At 43.6% G+C, this 17,938-nt stretch overlaps 1 protein-coding gene and 1 non-coding gene across 3 annotated transcripts in view; both read right to left on the bottom strand.

Moving 5' to 3' along the window:
- The window catches only part of LOC126457637 (protein FAM43A), a 624,174-nt gene that overhangs the window by 333,790 nt on the left and 272,446 nt on the right, over positions 1–17,938 (bottom strand). For both annotated transcript variants that reach the window (XM_050094108.1, XM_050094109.1), the window contains exon 3: positions 2,396–3,107. In XM_050094108.1, coding sequence (XP_049950065.1) covers positions 2,396–2,609 — 214 coding nt within the window. In that variant the 5' untranslated portion in view covers positions 2,610–3,107. The remainder of the gene's footprint in view (positions 1–2,395; positions 3,108–17,938) is intronic.
- Trnas-uga (transfer RNA serine (anticodon UGA)) lies at positions 4,331–4,405 on the bottom strand. Its single transcript has one exon. It is a non-coding gene; the product is annotated as a tRNA-Ser (tRNA).

Raw genomic sequence — 17,938 nt, 5'->3', positions numbered from 1 at the left:
ACACTTGACAAACAGAATGCAAAACGTTGTGGTGAATAATTTAGACAATGTCGTGAAGACATAAAATTTTCGTGACTGGGGAAACATCACACACACCGCAAGGTTCCACTTTGTTCCACTCACATTCCTTATAAACGTGAATGACCTTTCATTAACATTCCGGAAGCAAAGTTGGTACTTTTTGCAGACGATACTGGTTATAGTAAACACATTAGAGAGAAAGCAACTGGAGAGGCGGTAAATGAAACTTTCCACAGAACTGTTAAGTGGTTCCTGAAGATGGACTCTTTTTTTTCTTCGAAATTTAGCAAAACACACACTACATTCAGTTCTGTACAATAAGCAGAGCCATACCATCAACTGATGTAGCAGATGGGCAAGAGTCAGTATGTAGGATAGAATGCTCCAAATTATTGGATGAATATATTGATGAAAAGTTTAACTGGAAGAAGCATATTACTGAGCTTCTCACACAGTTAAGTTCAGCTACTTTTACTCTTCGTATACTCGTTAATCTTGGAAACAAAGGTGTCAACCTCCTGACATTTTGCATATTTCCATCCAATAATGTCGTACAGAATAGTTTTCTGGGTTAATTCATCACTTGCAAAGTAATATTGTTGCACAAAAGCGAGTAGTAAGAATAATATAAGGCGTTCACCCGTGGACGTCATGTATATATCTCTTCAAGTAGCTAGGCAGTTTGACTGCCCCGTCACAAAATATCGTGACCACCAACCTACTATCGATATAAACCCGTCTGGGCAATAGCAGCGTCACCTGGCGAGGAATGACTACTAGTCAGACACACACACATGATACATGACAGTGAGCTTGCTGTCCGTGTGTAGAATCGGGAAGCGGCGCTATCTATCTGAGTTTGACCGAGGGCAGATTGTGATGACCCAGAGGTTCAGCACGAGCATTCCGGAAATGCAAGACTTGGATGTTCGAGGAGTGCTGTGATGAGGATCTTCATCAAGTGGCGAAACCTTGGTGAAACCACGTCCACATCATTACCTATGTAAAACAGAATAGGCACCAAACCGTGGCGGAACTGAAAGCAGACTATAATGTTGAGCAGAGTACAAGTGTGTGTGAACACAAAGCCCACCGAACACTGCTAACGAATCGCCTCCGCAGTCAAAATGGTTCAAATGGCTCTGAGCACTATGGGACTTCTGAGGTCATCAGTCCCCTAGAACTTAGAACTACTTAAACCTAACTAACCTAAGGACATCACACAACACCCAGTCATCACGAGGCAGAGAAAATCCCTGACCCCGCAGGGAATCGAACCCGGGAACCCGGGCGCGGGAAGCGAGAACGCTACCGCACGACCACGAGCTGCGGACCCTCCGCAGTCGACGACCCATGCATGTGCCAATGTTAACGCCACGACATCGGCTACTATGACTGAAATGGACATGTTACCATCGGTACTGGACGTTGTCGCAGTGACAAGCGTTGCATGGCCTGGTGAATCCCGATACCTTCATCAGGCGGATGGAAGGGCGCGAATTCGTCCTCTTCTACGAGAGCAGCCCCGTGACACCTGTACTGCGGGACGGAGACAAGCTGGCGGCGCCTCCATTATGCTCTGGGGAACATTCACGTGGACAATCACCGGTCCAGTGGAGCTCGTGCAAGGCACCATGTCGGCCGAGGAGTATCGTACTCTGGTTGCAGACCACGCACACCTCTTCATGACGATGATGTTTCACAATGGAAGTGGCATTTTTTAACAAGATATTGCACAATGTCACAAGGCCAGGAGAGTGAAGGAGCGGTTCGAGGAACACAATGTCGAGTTCCAATTGATGTGCTGGCACCCCCACTCGCCAAATCTGAACCCGATAGAACATCTCTGGGATGCGATTGACCGTGCTGTCATAGCTCATCGCCCACAGCCCGGAACTCACGGGAATTGGGGGACTTGTGTGTGCAAATGTAGTGCCAGCGACCTACGGATTCCTCGTTGCTCCCACGCCACGAGGCGTCGCCGCTGTTATCCGTTCCAAAAGTAGACATACCGGATATTAGGTACGTGTTCACAATGTTCTGGCTGATCAGTGTGTACATACTCGTTCTACATCATCTCGATAAAAGAATTGATCAAATGATCTATGGAACACCTAACTAAATAGCTAACACTTCCTCTCTTTTTTTTCCTCTTACACACACACACACACACACACACACACACACACACACACACACTCGGCACGACAAGTGTGGATAGTATGTGGTTTGCCGAGTATGACGCTAAAGGTAGCGATGATTAACATAGCGTAGCTGAGCAGAATGGTAGTAAGCATCGGGACATCTTAGAATGTCAGGTGTAGGAGAGTAGGTATGTGCGCTAGCGACTAACTGCCGCTTGCAGCGTACTGACCTTTGGCCCAGCCGGTGAGCACGTTGCCCAGGTAGGCCACCTTGTAGGTGGGGTCGTACTCTGTGATGGTAACGGAGCGCCGCTTCCACAGCTTGCCCAGCGACTGCTTGATGGTCCGCAGCGTGCGCTCCCGGAAGTGCTTGCCGCCCCCGCCGCCGCCGCCGCTGTTGCCCTCGGCCACCTCCTCTTGCTGCCCGTCGCTCTGCTTGTGCATCGTGGCCTCTACGCCTGGCCGCTACATCGCACACGCATCACTGAGCCACACACACCGTCCACTAGCGCTGTTTCTTATACGAAAACTGATAAGCGTTTATTACTCCACTTGCCCGCACTGCAGTACGATATTAATAACCAACTCGCGCACTTAAATTTTTATCACGGCACAGTAACGTAGACGCGGAAGTTTGCTCGTGAAACTATATCATGGTACGCAGAGTATGACTAGATGAAGGCAGCCTGGTGGGACTGCACAGATGGACAACGCCTCCGGGGCAGACTGCGAGGAGAGGCGAGGCGAGGCGAGCTTGCGCGAGCGGACGCGGCTGTGATAGGCAGCGGCGGCTGCGCAACGCAGCCACGGGCCGCGGCTTCCCTCCTTACGAAACAGCCCGGCACGGCACAACGCGGCGTCGTCCGCCGGCGAGCGCTGCTCGAGCCCCGAGGCGTGCGGCCGCCGCGCGAGCTGCCTGCCTCTGCGTCGTCGCTTCTCCACCTGCAACGCACCACCAACTCAGTGTCAGCCCTAAAGTCTCAATTATTAACACCTCCACAAATTAGAAGTTACATAATAAGGGTAAAACAGTGATAGTAGCCACACGGGAGCGATGGCCAACGGCTATGGCTCTCCAACTAACTACTGTACACCGCTTCCGCTCAGTTACTAGTGAGTCTGTCGCAAGTGAGACGTTGACGCTTTCCTTAACACTCGTTTCTTGTGTGTGTGTGTGTGTGTGTGTGTGTGTGTGCGCGTGTGTGTGTGTGTGTGTGTGTGTGTGTGTGTGTGTGTGTGTGTGTGTGTGTGTGTTTTGGGGCTTATGGGCGCTCAACGTCGAGGTCATCAGCGCCCTGACACACATTAAAAGGAACGAATGTGGACAGACCTAATAAAATTGAAGCACACACGCAAAGAAAGCAGGAAACGAAGAAAAATGCTACATAAGAAAGGAAAACGTAAGGAAAAGAAAAACGTAGCAACAAGAATGCCACAGGAAATTGTCATTGGCTGGCCACTTACATAAAATATGGGCGAGCTCGTCACACAGTGAGCAAATTAAGATCCTCTCCCTAAAATCTTTGTAAAAACATTTGACATGGTACAGAACTTTAAAACTTTAACCACATTCGTCCGAGTGTTGCCTAAAAAATACTCGTTTCAACAAAAAGTAAGTAGTTTTCATGATTTAGTTTTTCATACACTTTAATATTATATAGAATGTCAATATTTTCCCGTAAGTTAGACTGAGCAGTTACAGAAACTTACGTTTCAAGGCTGTATAGATCTATCAGCATACCGTCACTATTTACTTTACGTTTTCTTCCACCATGTTCCTTGACGCGCTACGGTAGTCTTCCTCTGTCGATTGGGAGAGATGGTCACACCATCTCTAGGATAGTTATCCACCCCATAAAACTCCATTTTTTTAATTTTGATGGGAATTCATTTTTTTTACAGATACCAACTAAGTATGTTCTCATGATTGGTTCTACTAAAGGCCTATTGAGAGAAGAATAATTCACACTGCTATTAATAAAGTAAAAACGGTATTCATTCAGTCAGAAAAGGTTCTATAGAGTTTAACATTCCCCGGAAAACCCTAGAGCTAAAAACAGAAACCGATTGCGATCCAAAAACTACAATGGGTACATCCAGAATGAGATTTTCACTCTGCAGTGGAGTGTGCGCTGATATGAAACTTCTTGGCAGATTAAAACTGTGTGCCCGACCGAGACTCGAACTCGGGACCTTTGCCTTTCACGGGCAAGTGCTCTACCAACTGAGCTACCGAAGCACGACTCACGCCCGGTACTCACAGCTTTACTTCTGCGACGAGGTACTGGCAGAAGTAAAGCTGTGAGTACCGGGCGTGAGTCGTGCTTCGGTAGCTCAGTTGGTAGAGCACTTGCCCGCGAAAGGCAAAGGTCCCGAGTTCGAGTCTCGGTCGGGTACACAGTTTTAATCTGCCAGGAAGTTTCATACAATGGGTACATTTTTGGGTTTTGCCAATGAGGAACGACTTGTTTAATTTTCTATAATTTTGTTTACAAAACTCAAAAATGGTTCAAATGGCTCTGAGCACTATCGCAGGTCATCAGTCTCCTAGAATTTAGAACTACTTAAGCCTAACTAACCTAAGGACATCACACACATCCATGCCCGAGGCAGGTTCGAACCTGCGACCGTAGTGGTCGCGCGGTTCCAGACTGAAGCGCCTAGAACCCGCTCGGCCACTCCGGCCGGCTACAAAACTTACTTGCAACAAGTCGTGCAACAATGACAAGTTAAGATTATTGCATACTCTTTTAATATGATTTTCTCTCTGTTTCTGTAGTGTTTTGCCAGCTGCTATATGTCATTTGCGTGTCTGGCCGTCGAACTCAGACACACGAGCAAGATGGCAAAGGGTTGAACAGTACAAAAAAAATTCAAAGTTAGTTTGAAACTTGACCTAACTTCATGAACAAAGTCTACTTTGCTTTTTATGAATATAAAAAAATGTTAATTTCCCCGTGTTTTTCTATTACGGTTTAATATTGGCACTTGAAAAAAATCATGACCACCTATCCCTAAATGTTTCCGTCTGCCGTCAAATATCCAAAAGTTTGTAGTCCTAGAAAACTTTCGAACTACCGAACTACAATATCGTAGCGCGCCACATTAAGAGACAAGACAAAACTACATTTAAAAGAACACGAAACCTCCAAGATTGGCGAAATTTGACAGAAGCTCAAAATTTAGCGTGTGCTTCGAGACGAAGTGATTTTAATAGTTTCCACAATGAAACTCTGTCTCGAAATCTGGTACAAAATCAAGGAGATTCTGGTCGTGTGTAAGGTACACCAGCGTCAAGATACAGTAAATACCTTCACTGCGCGATAGCAATGATAGTATAACAAATGACGATGCCACTAAAGAGACTGAATTCCTTCACCAAAGAAGATGCAATAAATGACACAGAATTCAAATCGAAAACACCTACCGGCAGTAATCGAGAGGCAGGTAACCGCAGTGCAGCGAAGCAGCTAAAAATCACGTAACAAAGCAAGGTTTGCGTTACAGATTACGCATCAATTAGGTTTCTTTCGGAGGATGCAGTTGAAACTGCTCCATACTTAGCAGTCATATACAACCGGTCGGTCGACGAAAGATCCGTACCTAAAGAATGGAGAGTTACATGTTACACGAGTATTCAAGGAAGGAAGTAGGAGTAGCATAATCCAATGAAATAAAGACCCATATCACTGACGTCGATCGGCAGCAATATTTTGGAACATATACTGTCTTCGAATATTGTGAATTACCTCAGGAAAAAAAAAAACGATCCAGCAAGGATTCATAAAATATCGTTCTTATGAAACATAACTTGCTCTTTATTCACACGAAATAGTGAGTGCTGTCGACTGGGGATCTCAAATCCATTCCACATTTTTAGATTTCTAGAAAGTTTTTCTTTTCCCGTGTCATCAATTTTCTGGCTGATTTGACGCAGCCCGCCACGAATTCCTCTCCTGTGCCAACCCTCTCATCTCAGAGGAGCACTTGCAACCTACATCCTCTTTTCTGGATGTATTCCAATCCCTGCCCCCTCCTACAGTTTTTACCCTCTAGAGGTCCCTCTAGTACCATAGAAGTTATTCCTCGGTGTCTGAACATATATGTCCTATCATTCTGTCTCTTCTTCTTGTCAGTGTTTTCCTTATATTCCTTTCCTCGCCGAGTCACCGGAAAACCACCTCATTCCTTACCTTATCAGTCCACCCAATTTTCAACCTCCTCCTGTGGCACCATCTCAAATGCTTCGATTATCTCTGTTCCAGCTTTCCCACAGTCGGTGTCTCGCTGCCATACAATGCTGTGCTCTAAACGTACATTCTCATAAATTTGTCTCTCAAATTAAGGCCTATGCCTGGTACTAGTATACTTCTCTTGGCCAGGAATGACATTTTTGCCAGCGCTAGTCTGCTTTTTATGTACCCCTTGCCCCGCCCGACATTGGTTATTATGTTGCCTAGACAGCACAATTCCGTAACCACATACTTTGTGATCACCAATCCTGATGTAACGTTTGTCGTTGTTTTCATTACTTTCGTTTCTCTTCGATTTGCTCTCAACCTATATTCTGCACTCATTAGACTGTTCGCTTCATTTAACAGATCCTGTAATTCTTGTTCACTTTCACTGAGGATACAAAGTCATCATTGAATCTTATAATTGGTAACCTTTCACCTTGAATTTTAATCCCACTCTTGAATCTCTCTTTTATATCCGTCATTACTTCTTCGATGTATGTATTGAACAGTAAGGGCGAAAGATTACATCCCTGTCTAATACCCTTTTTAATCCGAGCACTTCGTTCTTCGTCTCCCACTCTTGGTTCTTGTACATATTGTACATTACTCGTCTTTCCCTATAGCTTACCCCTATTTTTCTCAGAATTTCGAACATCTTGACCCCCTTAAACTGCCGACCTTACAATGTTTTGTCGTCGGTTGCACTATGACCTTGTTTGTTACTTGTTGATGCGTGTTAACAACGCTTGTCTGGGAGTCTACTAAACAGCGCCTTGTGAACTATGCACCTGTTTCTTCAGTGTAATACAAAATTTCTTCGCAGGAACGTGTTAGTTTTTACGATCCTAAGTTTGACGAAATTATTAGTCAGTGGTTGGAGAAATAAATCAGTGATATAGCTCAAGAAATAGAAGAAAAAGGCGCCGATTTTGCAATAGCCAGTGATCACAGTTCCGCTAGCGGAGGATCGTTCAGATGAACATTAGAACGGTTATTATAGGGAACTTTCTGTTTCTCCAATAAAATACTTAAAGCATTAGTTAAAATCAAATGTGTAAATGACAAAGAAAAATGTAAATCCCAGTACTGAATGCCAATGTAGCAGAGTTTCGTTTCGTATTTATTTAGGGAAATTTCCTGTGCAAGTTTAAACCCTGGAATTTAGTTTTAGGTGAGAATTTACTTATTACGAAGATAATATAATTTAACAGAATGTAGTCTAACAGTTTGTTTATGTTTACTATTTTAAAAAACCGAACGAAAATATGTGATTTTATGCGATAAAAGGTAAAATACTGCTGGCTTTGTTTAGTGCAATAGAATCAGGAAGTATTTAAACAATATCTAAATAATTATAAAAATAAATATTACGTAACTTAAAAGTTTCAGATGGATTGCTCCTTAAATCTCGGTCCTAGAGACCCCGCCTTACGGGAAAGTCACCTCTCGAGCTAAGGGCTGGCAAAAATCCAAATCTCCGTGCCGCAGGATCGTAGCGCACCGTATGAAGAGACTAATTAAACCTGATTTAAAAGAACGCAAAATGTCCAAGATCAGCGCTGTTTTACACAAGCTCGAAACTTAGTCTGGGCTTCAATGTAAGGTGCTTTTATTAGTTTTCACACTGAAACTATCTGTCGAAATTTAGCAGAAATTCCAAAGAGATTCTGGTCGTATGTAAAGTACACCAGTGGCAAGACAGAACCAATAACTTTACTGTTCTATAGGAATGCAGTTTTATCGCTGATAGGGCCACCAAAGGGATGTTACTGAACATGGTTTTGCGAAATTCCTTCACCAAATTTGACGCTGTAAATGACCCAGAATTCGAATCGAGAAGAGCTGCCAACACGAGGTGTTTCGGATACACAACAGCTCGCTCAACCAAAGATCCTTATCTAAAGACTGGAAAATTACACAGGTCACAGCAACACTCAATAACGGAAGCAGGAGTAATCTCATAATTAATTATTACAGATCCCTATCTCTGATGTTGATTTGCAGTAGGATTTTGAAACATATCCTGTTCTAACATGATGAATTATCACGACGAAAACGATGTTGTGACACACATCCAGCGTACATTCAGGACACATCGTTCTTATGAAACAACTAGCTCTTTATTGTCGCGAAGTAATGAATGCTATCGACAGGGGATCAAGAGGATCACAATATTTCTATGTTTCCAAAAAGGCTTTTGACACCGTCCCTCAAAAGCCGCTTCTAATGAAACTGCGCGCCGATGTAGTATCGTCTCACTTATGCGACTGGATTCGTAATTTCGTGTCAGGAACGTCACAGTTCGTAATAACTGACGGAAAGTCATCGAGTGAAACAGAAGTGACGTCTGGCGTCCGCAAGGACCGTATTATAGACCCTCTGCTTTTGCTAACCTATATAATCGATTTAGAAGACAATCTGAGCAGTCCTCATGGACTGTTGCAGAGTGTTTACTGTCTTGTAAAGCACACAGAATATCAAAACCAACCGCAAAACGACAAGATATCTATATGGGGCGAAAAGCAGCAATTGACTTAATAATGAAAAATGAAATGAGTAGTGAGAGGAACTCGCTAAATTTCTGTTACGCTATAAGTCATACAAATATAAAGGTTGTGAATTCAGCTAAATACCTAGGAATTAGAATTATGAACAATTTAGATGAGAACGATCACACAGATAATGTTGTGCCCAACGCCAACCAAGGACTGCGTTTTCTTGGCAGAGCACTTAGAAGATGCAGCAAATCTATTAAATAGAGTGCTTACATTACGCTCTCTTCTGGTTTACTGCTGCGCGATATCGTTTGCTTCCCTGACAGAACTGATGGAGGACTTCTAAGAAGTTTAAAGAAGTTCTGCATTATTGTGAAAAAGGGGAGTGTGTGTTACGGATGTGATACGTGAGCTGGACTGGTAATCAGAACAAAGATCTCTTCATGAAATTTCAATCTCCAGCTCTCTCATCAGAATGAGAAAATACTTTGTTCATTGCCACCTATATAGGGAGCAGTAATCATAGTGATAAAGTAAGAGAAGTCAGAGCTTGCACGGAAAGATGTAAGTGTTAATTTTTCTCATGTCCTGAGGAACAGTAGAGAAATAAGTTGAAAGTGTTTCAATGAATCATCTGCAAGCACTGAAGTGCGAACTGCAAGTCGTTATGTATACATAGAAGAAAACGATTGATAAAATAGAGTATCGTGCAGTAATTCGTATCCTGATTTCGAATGGTAATAACGCTGCAACAATATGTGCTTAGTTGGTGGGAGTGTAGAGCAGCATTGCACCATCATTGGCGGAGAGGCCAAGCAAACCCGAATGAGCAATAAAGTGGAAGGCGATCTCTCCTTGAAGAACCGGGTATCGTAAGAGAAGTGGAGGTCCTAATGTACCCAAACCGGTGTGTCGCAACTAAGGCCATTATGGAAAAAGTGAAAAATCAGTTACGGCTCAGTTTTCAAAGACTTTCACGATATTTCGTACACGAGAGAGACCTCCACCTGCTGCTTTCCGCGACTGCTCACACACATTCAAAAAAATCCCGCAGATGAAATGTTGCAGCTATGTCAGGCCGGTCCAGATGATATCTTTAGCGGCCCCCATCACCATCGACTTGTGCTGGATGTATCGCTTTCATCTAGAAAAAATGAGTTCATCAAGCAGTGCAAATACTTGGATTAATCATAGCTGAAAACGGCGAAGACTTATCGTCCTGTGAGATGTGCTGAGTATTTTCTGAGACTGCTATGTGTGGTCCTGGCTGATTAGGCTCGCAAGCGTCAGACGGACACAGGAGCGCACCATCTGACGACGGTGTTACCGGAGGCTGTCAATACGGAGCGGCGCGGGAAGCAGTTGCAAGGGATACGCCTCAGTTCATTCTGCACAGAAGTCCCTCATTTCGTTTGCTCCACATTTTGCCTCCCGCGCATGTTCTCGTAACATGGGACCCAATCTTCCCGGCTCGCCCGAACTCTGCAACCTCTACCTGCTGGTGGAAAAATAAACACTCGAATTCGGCAACTGTTCCCGAAGTGCCTGAGCAGCAACTGCTACCTGCCCGTGGCACACCAGCTGCACAAACTCGGGCAAACTCTCCCAAGAATGAACGCACGAAGAGCACGAACTCCGCCATTATTTATAAAGTTCTTAGAGAATACTGTCACCACAGAACCAATGAACAAGATATAAAAGAAAGCAATTGTACGTAAACGTAAGATTTTATTACAAATTTCACATACAAAAATATTTCCTGAAAACAACAGCACTTCTTTTATCTTATGTTCCACTCGCGGCTGCTTTGCATGAAACGCACTTCACAAAATCTAATTTCCCAGTTTCACCACTTTTAAGTAAATCTCATTTCTGTTCCAGGAAAGCTTACGTCTTCCCGATTTTTGAGTCCGTTTTGATGATTGTGCATTTTTGCAAAATGGTTAAAATGGCTCTGAGCACTATGGGACTTAACATATGAGGTCATAAGTCCCCTACACTTAGAACTACTTAAATCTAACTAAGCTAAGGACATCACACACATCCATGCTCGAGGCAGGATTCGAACCTGCGACCGTAGTAGCAGCGCAGTTCCGGACTGAAGTGCCTAGAAGCGCTCGGCAACAACGGCCGGCGCATTTTTGAAGAGTTATTCTTAAGTAGGTATTAGTTTGCTAATGCGTCAGACTTCAAAGTGTTTGGGTGAGGAGATTCACACGAAGCTTTAGAACGCGAATGAAAGCTTTCACAAGCTTAAGTCTCTCTTCACAAGAAAGCGGAAACTGCTGCCCAAACGTGAGGAGGAATTTTCAGTTACGTAATCTGCAAATTTTGTGAGCATTTGGCCTAGTGGCTGTATGCTCAGCAGGTCAGCATAAACATCAGGAATATCTTGAGGCTTTAAGTAACTAAACCCGAAGGTGTAATACAACCACTGGTCTTTTTCACTCTTCTGGCACTTCTACATCGAATCCAAACGAAGTGTTTGTATTTTTAGTCAGCTGAAACACGTAGAAAAAAATGTTTGTGGAAATTTAAAGGGAAGATTTTTTAGGGTCCACGACATAAACAATGTACTCGACCCTTGTTTGCGTGAATGATGTATAGCTAATTTTAGGAATAGTGTAATTTCAAGCATAACTATATTCTACTGTTTTTCTTTTAAAAAGGGAAATAATATTCTATACTAAGTACGGCCGTTTATCCTTCAACAGTAGTACAGTTTCCTAAAATATTGAGACATGTGAAACAGACAACCAGTTAACTGATGAGGAGGCAACCTTGATACTCTCATGAATGGACTGTTTAAAGTCAATTACCTCCGTTTTTACATATATTTTGAATACAGTGTATACTTTTCAGATATGTTTCCTCCTCCTTATATTTTATAAGGCTGAACGATAATGGTATGTACGAACCACCAGAGTAACAGTGGATCGTCAATAACTGAAGAAGGTGTTTCGATATACGTGGCGTATCATAATTAATGGCGTAAACGCATACAGTTGAAACTACACGATACTAGAATCAAAAGTGTCTCGGTAAACATAGGGTCTAAAATGCGTACCTTAAGAGCTACGAGCGATTTTTTATCTTCGATACTGTGAAACAATTCTCGTTTTCTGCAAGCTCTTTGCTTTCCATATTTTGGGAGCTGGCAGTATGGACCAAAACAAGAAAAAAAAATGTCCATTAAACATGTGCTGTAAAATGCATACCTTAAAAGTTATGAGCATTTGTTCATTAGAAGAGTTGTGTTTCAAAGTAGCGAAGATTTAGGGAAATCACGGAAAACTTTAATCAGGATGGCCGGATGCGGGTTTGAACCGTCGTCCTCCCGAATGCGAGTCCAGCGTTTAACCACTGCGCTACCCCGCTCGGTATGAAGTTCGGGTGTCTACGGAACCAATTACGAGTATCGGCGCCTTTTCTTATATAAGCACGAATGGTACTCTGTGTCATTCATGCGACAGGCCTGAAGATAAGTAGATTCGAACGACGAAACTGGTTACCTAATAAAACAGTACCAAAATAACGGCTGTTGGTAGAGGATTATTACATCTCGTCCGGAAACGTCGAGTGAAAAACCGCGTCACGTCCCATGGCGTAGAGCGCCAACCAGAGAGTACTGTCACTCGCGAATGTGATGTCACGTACAGCGAATTAACAGGCGAACGATCATTCGCAGACAAGTTTACTCACAACACCGTCTGCTATTCAAATTTCGCCATGAATGCAGAATTATGTCAGGCGGTGAAAACGTATTTACTGCGCAAACAACGGGCCTAATTATACGGGGCGCGGAAGTAATGAAGCGACGCAGGGCCACGCAAGAGCGCGCAGTCGGGCAGCTGCGCAGAGGTGGCACGGCCGCCGCCCCCACCACCAACATAACCACAACCACCACCACAACCTCCCCCGCACCGACTCTGCCACGACGTCCCGGGGGAAACAACACCTGCCGAGCTTCCGACGTTGCCGCCTAAGTCTGTTTTACCGGATCCCTTTGTTCCTCAAAATAAACCGACCACACGATACACTGCAAAGCTAACCAAATGACCGCACCTGTTTGGCTGCAGGAGTATCTTTTTACGTCTCGAAACATGATTTGGCGACGGCGTCCACAGGTTCATGGCCAGCGTCACTGTCTGTTGACGTGGAAGTCCACGATTTCGATGCCCGGTAATCGCAACTGATATTTACACAGGTGGGGAAGTCTGGATCGGGGTCCACTCAACCTGATGCGACCATTTGAGAAACTGCTTTAATAAATAAAGTAGTGTGAACTCTGAAGCCGTTCAACATGCTCGGAGCTAAGGAACCGGTTATTTACAAATTAGTCTCTGACATGTTATACAACTCGTTACACTTTTTAATCGGTTTTGAAATAAACAGCTGTATTAATCATTTTGCTGGGACTGAAAGCTCCTGTTCACATTTTTCTGCGTTCGCGAATTACATTCGGGTTTTTAAATTCCACCACAAAACGCAGTGTATTTTCTTTTATTATTTACCCATACATGTTTCGACATTGTGTGTCGTCTTCTGTTGGTCTCGACATATTTCCGTAAAAATAAAATACAAAGATCACGATTGTTTTTCTGTTTCAAACCTAGAAAGTGTAACATGCGCGATATCTATTTTGTTTTCATTTCTCATCTGAAATTACGTTAACTGTGAAAATGAATTTGTACAGGTGGGCTTGCGTTCATACCTTTTCACGGTTTGACAGCATGTCATATGCAAAGCAGTCTGAAGGATATGTTTGTGGATTTGATAAGTTTTAAATACTTTCTACGAGAATAGACACCATCTTGCAAAATAGTACATCTTTAGTGGAAAATCGCCAGTTTCAAAAGAATAGCGTTATTACTTTAATACCTGCGCAACCTTCTAAATGTTGCCAAACGCCGACGGTTCCTGCGAAACGTGATATTATAACACAATTTTATTCATTTGTAATGTGTTCTTAACATAGTATTTTATTGCTTTAATTTTCGTTTCCTGATTGGGGCCGGCCGCGGTGGTCTCGCGGTTAAGGCGCTCAGTCCGGAACCGCGCGACTGCTACGGTCGCAGGATCGAATCCTGCCTCGGGCATGGATGTGTGTGATGTCCTTAGGTTAGCTAGGTTTAAGTAGTTCTAAGTTCTAGGGGACTGATGACCACAGATGTTAAGTCCCATAGTGCTCAGAGCCATTTGAACCAACCTGATTGGGAATTACCAAATTGTTATCGCAGTAGGTTACTGGAAGCCAGTTAATAATTTCCATTCTATTTCCTTCTTTTGTCAAGAGGAAAACCATTATACTTTTATATTTTTCATTAATGTTTGCCACAATTAAATCAAGCTGCAATGCCGTAATTAGAGCAATACGTGACATTCATCACTGCCGATGAAAGTGGCCGCGATATGAAAATTAAACGCACTTTCTTTCCAGGATGTAGAAACATTACAGTCTACATCAGTGCCCTTAAAGACTGGGGAAAATTTCTGATTGGTAAAGATGGCTCAAGCCTACGACAGTTTCGTTCTCCATAGAACAGTCCCAATATTCGATTGTTTGTATCACAGAAATCATAGGGAAAAATTTTTCTTATGCCCGTGTGATAATTCAACTCACCACCTCTCGAACAGGATTCGAAATACCTTAACTGGTGCGGCGCATGACTTCCAAGAAGAGCCCTGGCTTCATACCACACGAAAAGCATACGTTTATTCTTCCCCGTTATTTTCTTACGCGGTTGTATTTAAACACGGACTCAGACATCTTACTTACATTTGTCACTTGAAAGTATTGTAAGTATTGGTCGAGAAACTTAAGTGAAAGAACTATTCTTGTTGATATACATTCATAAAGGCTGCAAGCTGCTTAAGATGATTTAGTATTGCACCTCTGGTCATCTGGGATTCGTGCACGCAGTATGGCTGTCGGTATGTTCTTATCACTGTTACTGCGATTACAAGCTACGAGGCCGTGCTGGAAAGTAAATGCCGGCCGCTGTGGCTGAGTGGCTCCAGGCGCTTCAGCCCGGAACCGCGCTGCTGCTACGGTCGCAGGTTCGAATCCTGTCTCGGGCATGGATGTGTGTGTTGTCCTTAGGTCAGTTAGGTTAAAGTAGTTGTAAGTCTAGGGGACTGATTACCTCAGATGTTAAGTCTCATAGTGCTTAGAGCCATTTGAACCATTTGGAAAGTAAATCCTCCGAATTTTTTATGTGAAAACTCTTATATACCTTTAAATAAAAACGAACGTTATTAACATTCTACATCTTTACTCTGCATCATGTTTATTTCTCAACATACAGTATTCACTCTTGCGACGAACACATTTCTCGCTTCGAGAGACCTGTATGTTGATACAGTCACTGTAGAATGTTTTGCTTTGTTGACAGAGCCACAAGCTCACCTCTGTTCGCCCCACCTCATCCCTATCAAAATGAAGTCCTCGAAGGTGTTCTTTACGTTATGGAAACATGAAAATCGGATGGGGTCAAGTCGGAACTGTATGGAGGATGATCGACCATAGTGAACCCAAGCGTCGAGTTTTTCAGCGCTCATAAGTGGTGTGGTATTGTCATGCTGAAGGTAAGGGTGATCAACGTGCCGACAAACTCTTCTGCGGTTAGAAATTCGCCTAAAGCGCGCTGTTTCTCACGCCCCGATACAGTTATGTTACGCACCGCCCTTCTAGCAGTATAGGGTTACAACGTAGGTCAGCGAAGCGAGAAAGTCGATCGAGTAATATGCGTGACATGTAACGCCTCAACCAATATTAGAACAGAATTAAAAAATTACTTCTCAGCACGGCCTCATACAATCAAGAAACATCGGGACTAAGTTAGCTTCATCGAGTGTGAAAGACTGCTCGGAAGCACATTAATTCTGCTTAAATATAATGCGAACAGTGTTTCAGAACCGACCAGAGTGGCCGAGCGGTTCTAGGCGCTACAGTCTGGAACCGCGCGCGACCGCTACGGTCGCAGGTTCGAATCCTGCCTCTCGCATGGATGTGTGTGATGTCCTTAGGTTAGTCGGGTTTAAGTAGTTCTAAGTTCTAGGGGACTGATGACCTCAGCAGTTAAGTCCCATAGTGCTCAGAGCCATTTGAGCCAATGTTTCAACATCTGCGAAATCGTGCCAATAGCAGCGCTTTCAACTCAGCGACTCTGTGCCCTAAAAACTGTTTAACAGTCCACATTAACTATTTATGTGACTAAGCATTTTACGCCGCATATGGTACAGTGCGGTATGGTTCCGATATTTGCAATTCTTACTCTTGCAGCTGGAGAAAGACGGTTCCATTGCTGTGATGACTGTTGCCAGGGAGGGTAAGCCTGGCCGCGTAGCGACGGAGGGGCCGGTCGTCGCGAGAGAAGCAGGCTGTGTTGTGGAGCTTAAGAGCAGAGTGCTGTTGCCGTCCGGGAGATGTATCTGCCGACTGGAGGGGCGACTGCGGTTGGCACAGCCTGAGGCCTGTCTGGACAATAGTCTGCTTCGAAGCCAGGCTCATGTTCTGGGAGCGGTCACAGCTTGTTACTGTCTCCGTCTTCCCCTCACCAATAACTTGCCGTCAACAACGCTGTTAACGTGTCACAGATGTGTGATTTTAGTAATAACTCGGACATATTATAGAAACATGTGTATGTATGTTTGTTCCACATCTCCTCGTAAATCACCGGACCGATTTAAACCAAACTTGGTGCAACTAAATGGAAAGAACCGCTGTCAGGTTAGGAACCACGTAACTATCTAAAGAGAGGGGCGGGAGTGAAAATGAAATGTAATCCGCTACCCGCGAATACCCGAACTTTATTCACAAAATATTTGAGAACGAGAGCACTTAGTGGCTACCGATAAACTTTACACATAATTTCCAACCTTTATGAAATTTTGTCTCGTTGACAGACCCCACATATGATGAAAGGAAGAAAGTTTATCGCTTGTTTCTCTTTCGCTGTTCATGTTCTAAAACTGCCGCATCAGGCACGATGTTATAATTTATCCTTAGTACCAACTGTATTCGCGACACATTGCAGTATTCACATATACCACTGAGCGTACCTGCAAAATTATATGACATAGGTCAGGAGATATGACGTCACAAAGATTGAGCTGCGTACACAAGAAACTGTCGGGCGAAATTCGCTGAAGATGTAGGTGAAATATATGTAAAACTATATGTGAAATATGTTAATTGTATGTGAAATAGAAGTGCGATGTGTGTAGCGGGCAAAGCCACGAGGAAACACGTCCTCCTGGACCAATGGATCGATTTCAATCAAGTTGGTAGCCATACATACTCCATCTGAAAAGAAAACTGGGGTGGTAAAAACCGGCAACCTCTTATAGGGTGAGACAGAGAGGAGGAGGGAGGTGGAGACGTACAGATAGACGGGGAGGAGGAGTGATGGACATAGAGAGGGAAGGAGGGGAGAGAGTAATAGAAGATTGGAATAAATACATACTCGGCCAACACAGGGTACACGGCTAGTAATATATAAAATGTCTCAATATAGTAATTAATTTCTTAGCTACCGCAAAATATTTAATGTAATATTAGTTCGTTCACATGAGTGAATAGTACATTATTTTAGCATATGTCGAAGAAATTGAAGTTCAGAAAAATAGAGCCTTCGTAAAGCACACAACATAAAAGTTGTGAAGTAAATGTGTCATGCAATTAACTTAAGATCTATAATAGCAAAAGCCTCACAACTGTGAGAATTTCGTATTAAACGTTATAAAATCGAAATGCATGCTCATAGTTGTCGGTATTTCACTAAGCACTGTGACCGAATACCGGTCCACAAACTGAGACTGTATGAGCGTGTACATGAGGGCAATGTTTTTCCTCTCAGTCGTTTCCGCAAACGTTCGGCAAGTCATTCTTTTTCCTTTCCGGTGGACCTTTTCTGTCTTCTCTTACTCAGCTTCCTATAGTTTGACGGTTCTCCCTGTAGTCACACGAACAGTGTCGGATTTGCTGTTGACAGCAGGCATGGTCAGCCAATGTGTGAGCTACCTTATCTGTACGTAA

This window comes from Schistocerca serialis, chromosome 2, assembly GCF_023864345.2.
Source record: "Schistocerca serialis cubense isolate TAMUIC-IGC-003099 chromosome 2, iqSchSeri2.2, whole genome shotgun sequence".
In the NCBI taxonomy this organism is placed as follows: Eukaryota; Metazoa; Arthropoda; class Insecta; order Orthoptera; family Acrididae; genus Schistocerca; species Schistocerca serialis.
This window is presented reverse-complemented; position numbering and strand designations above follow the sequence as displayed.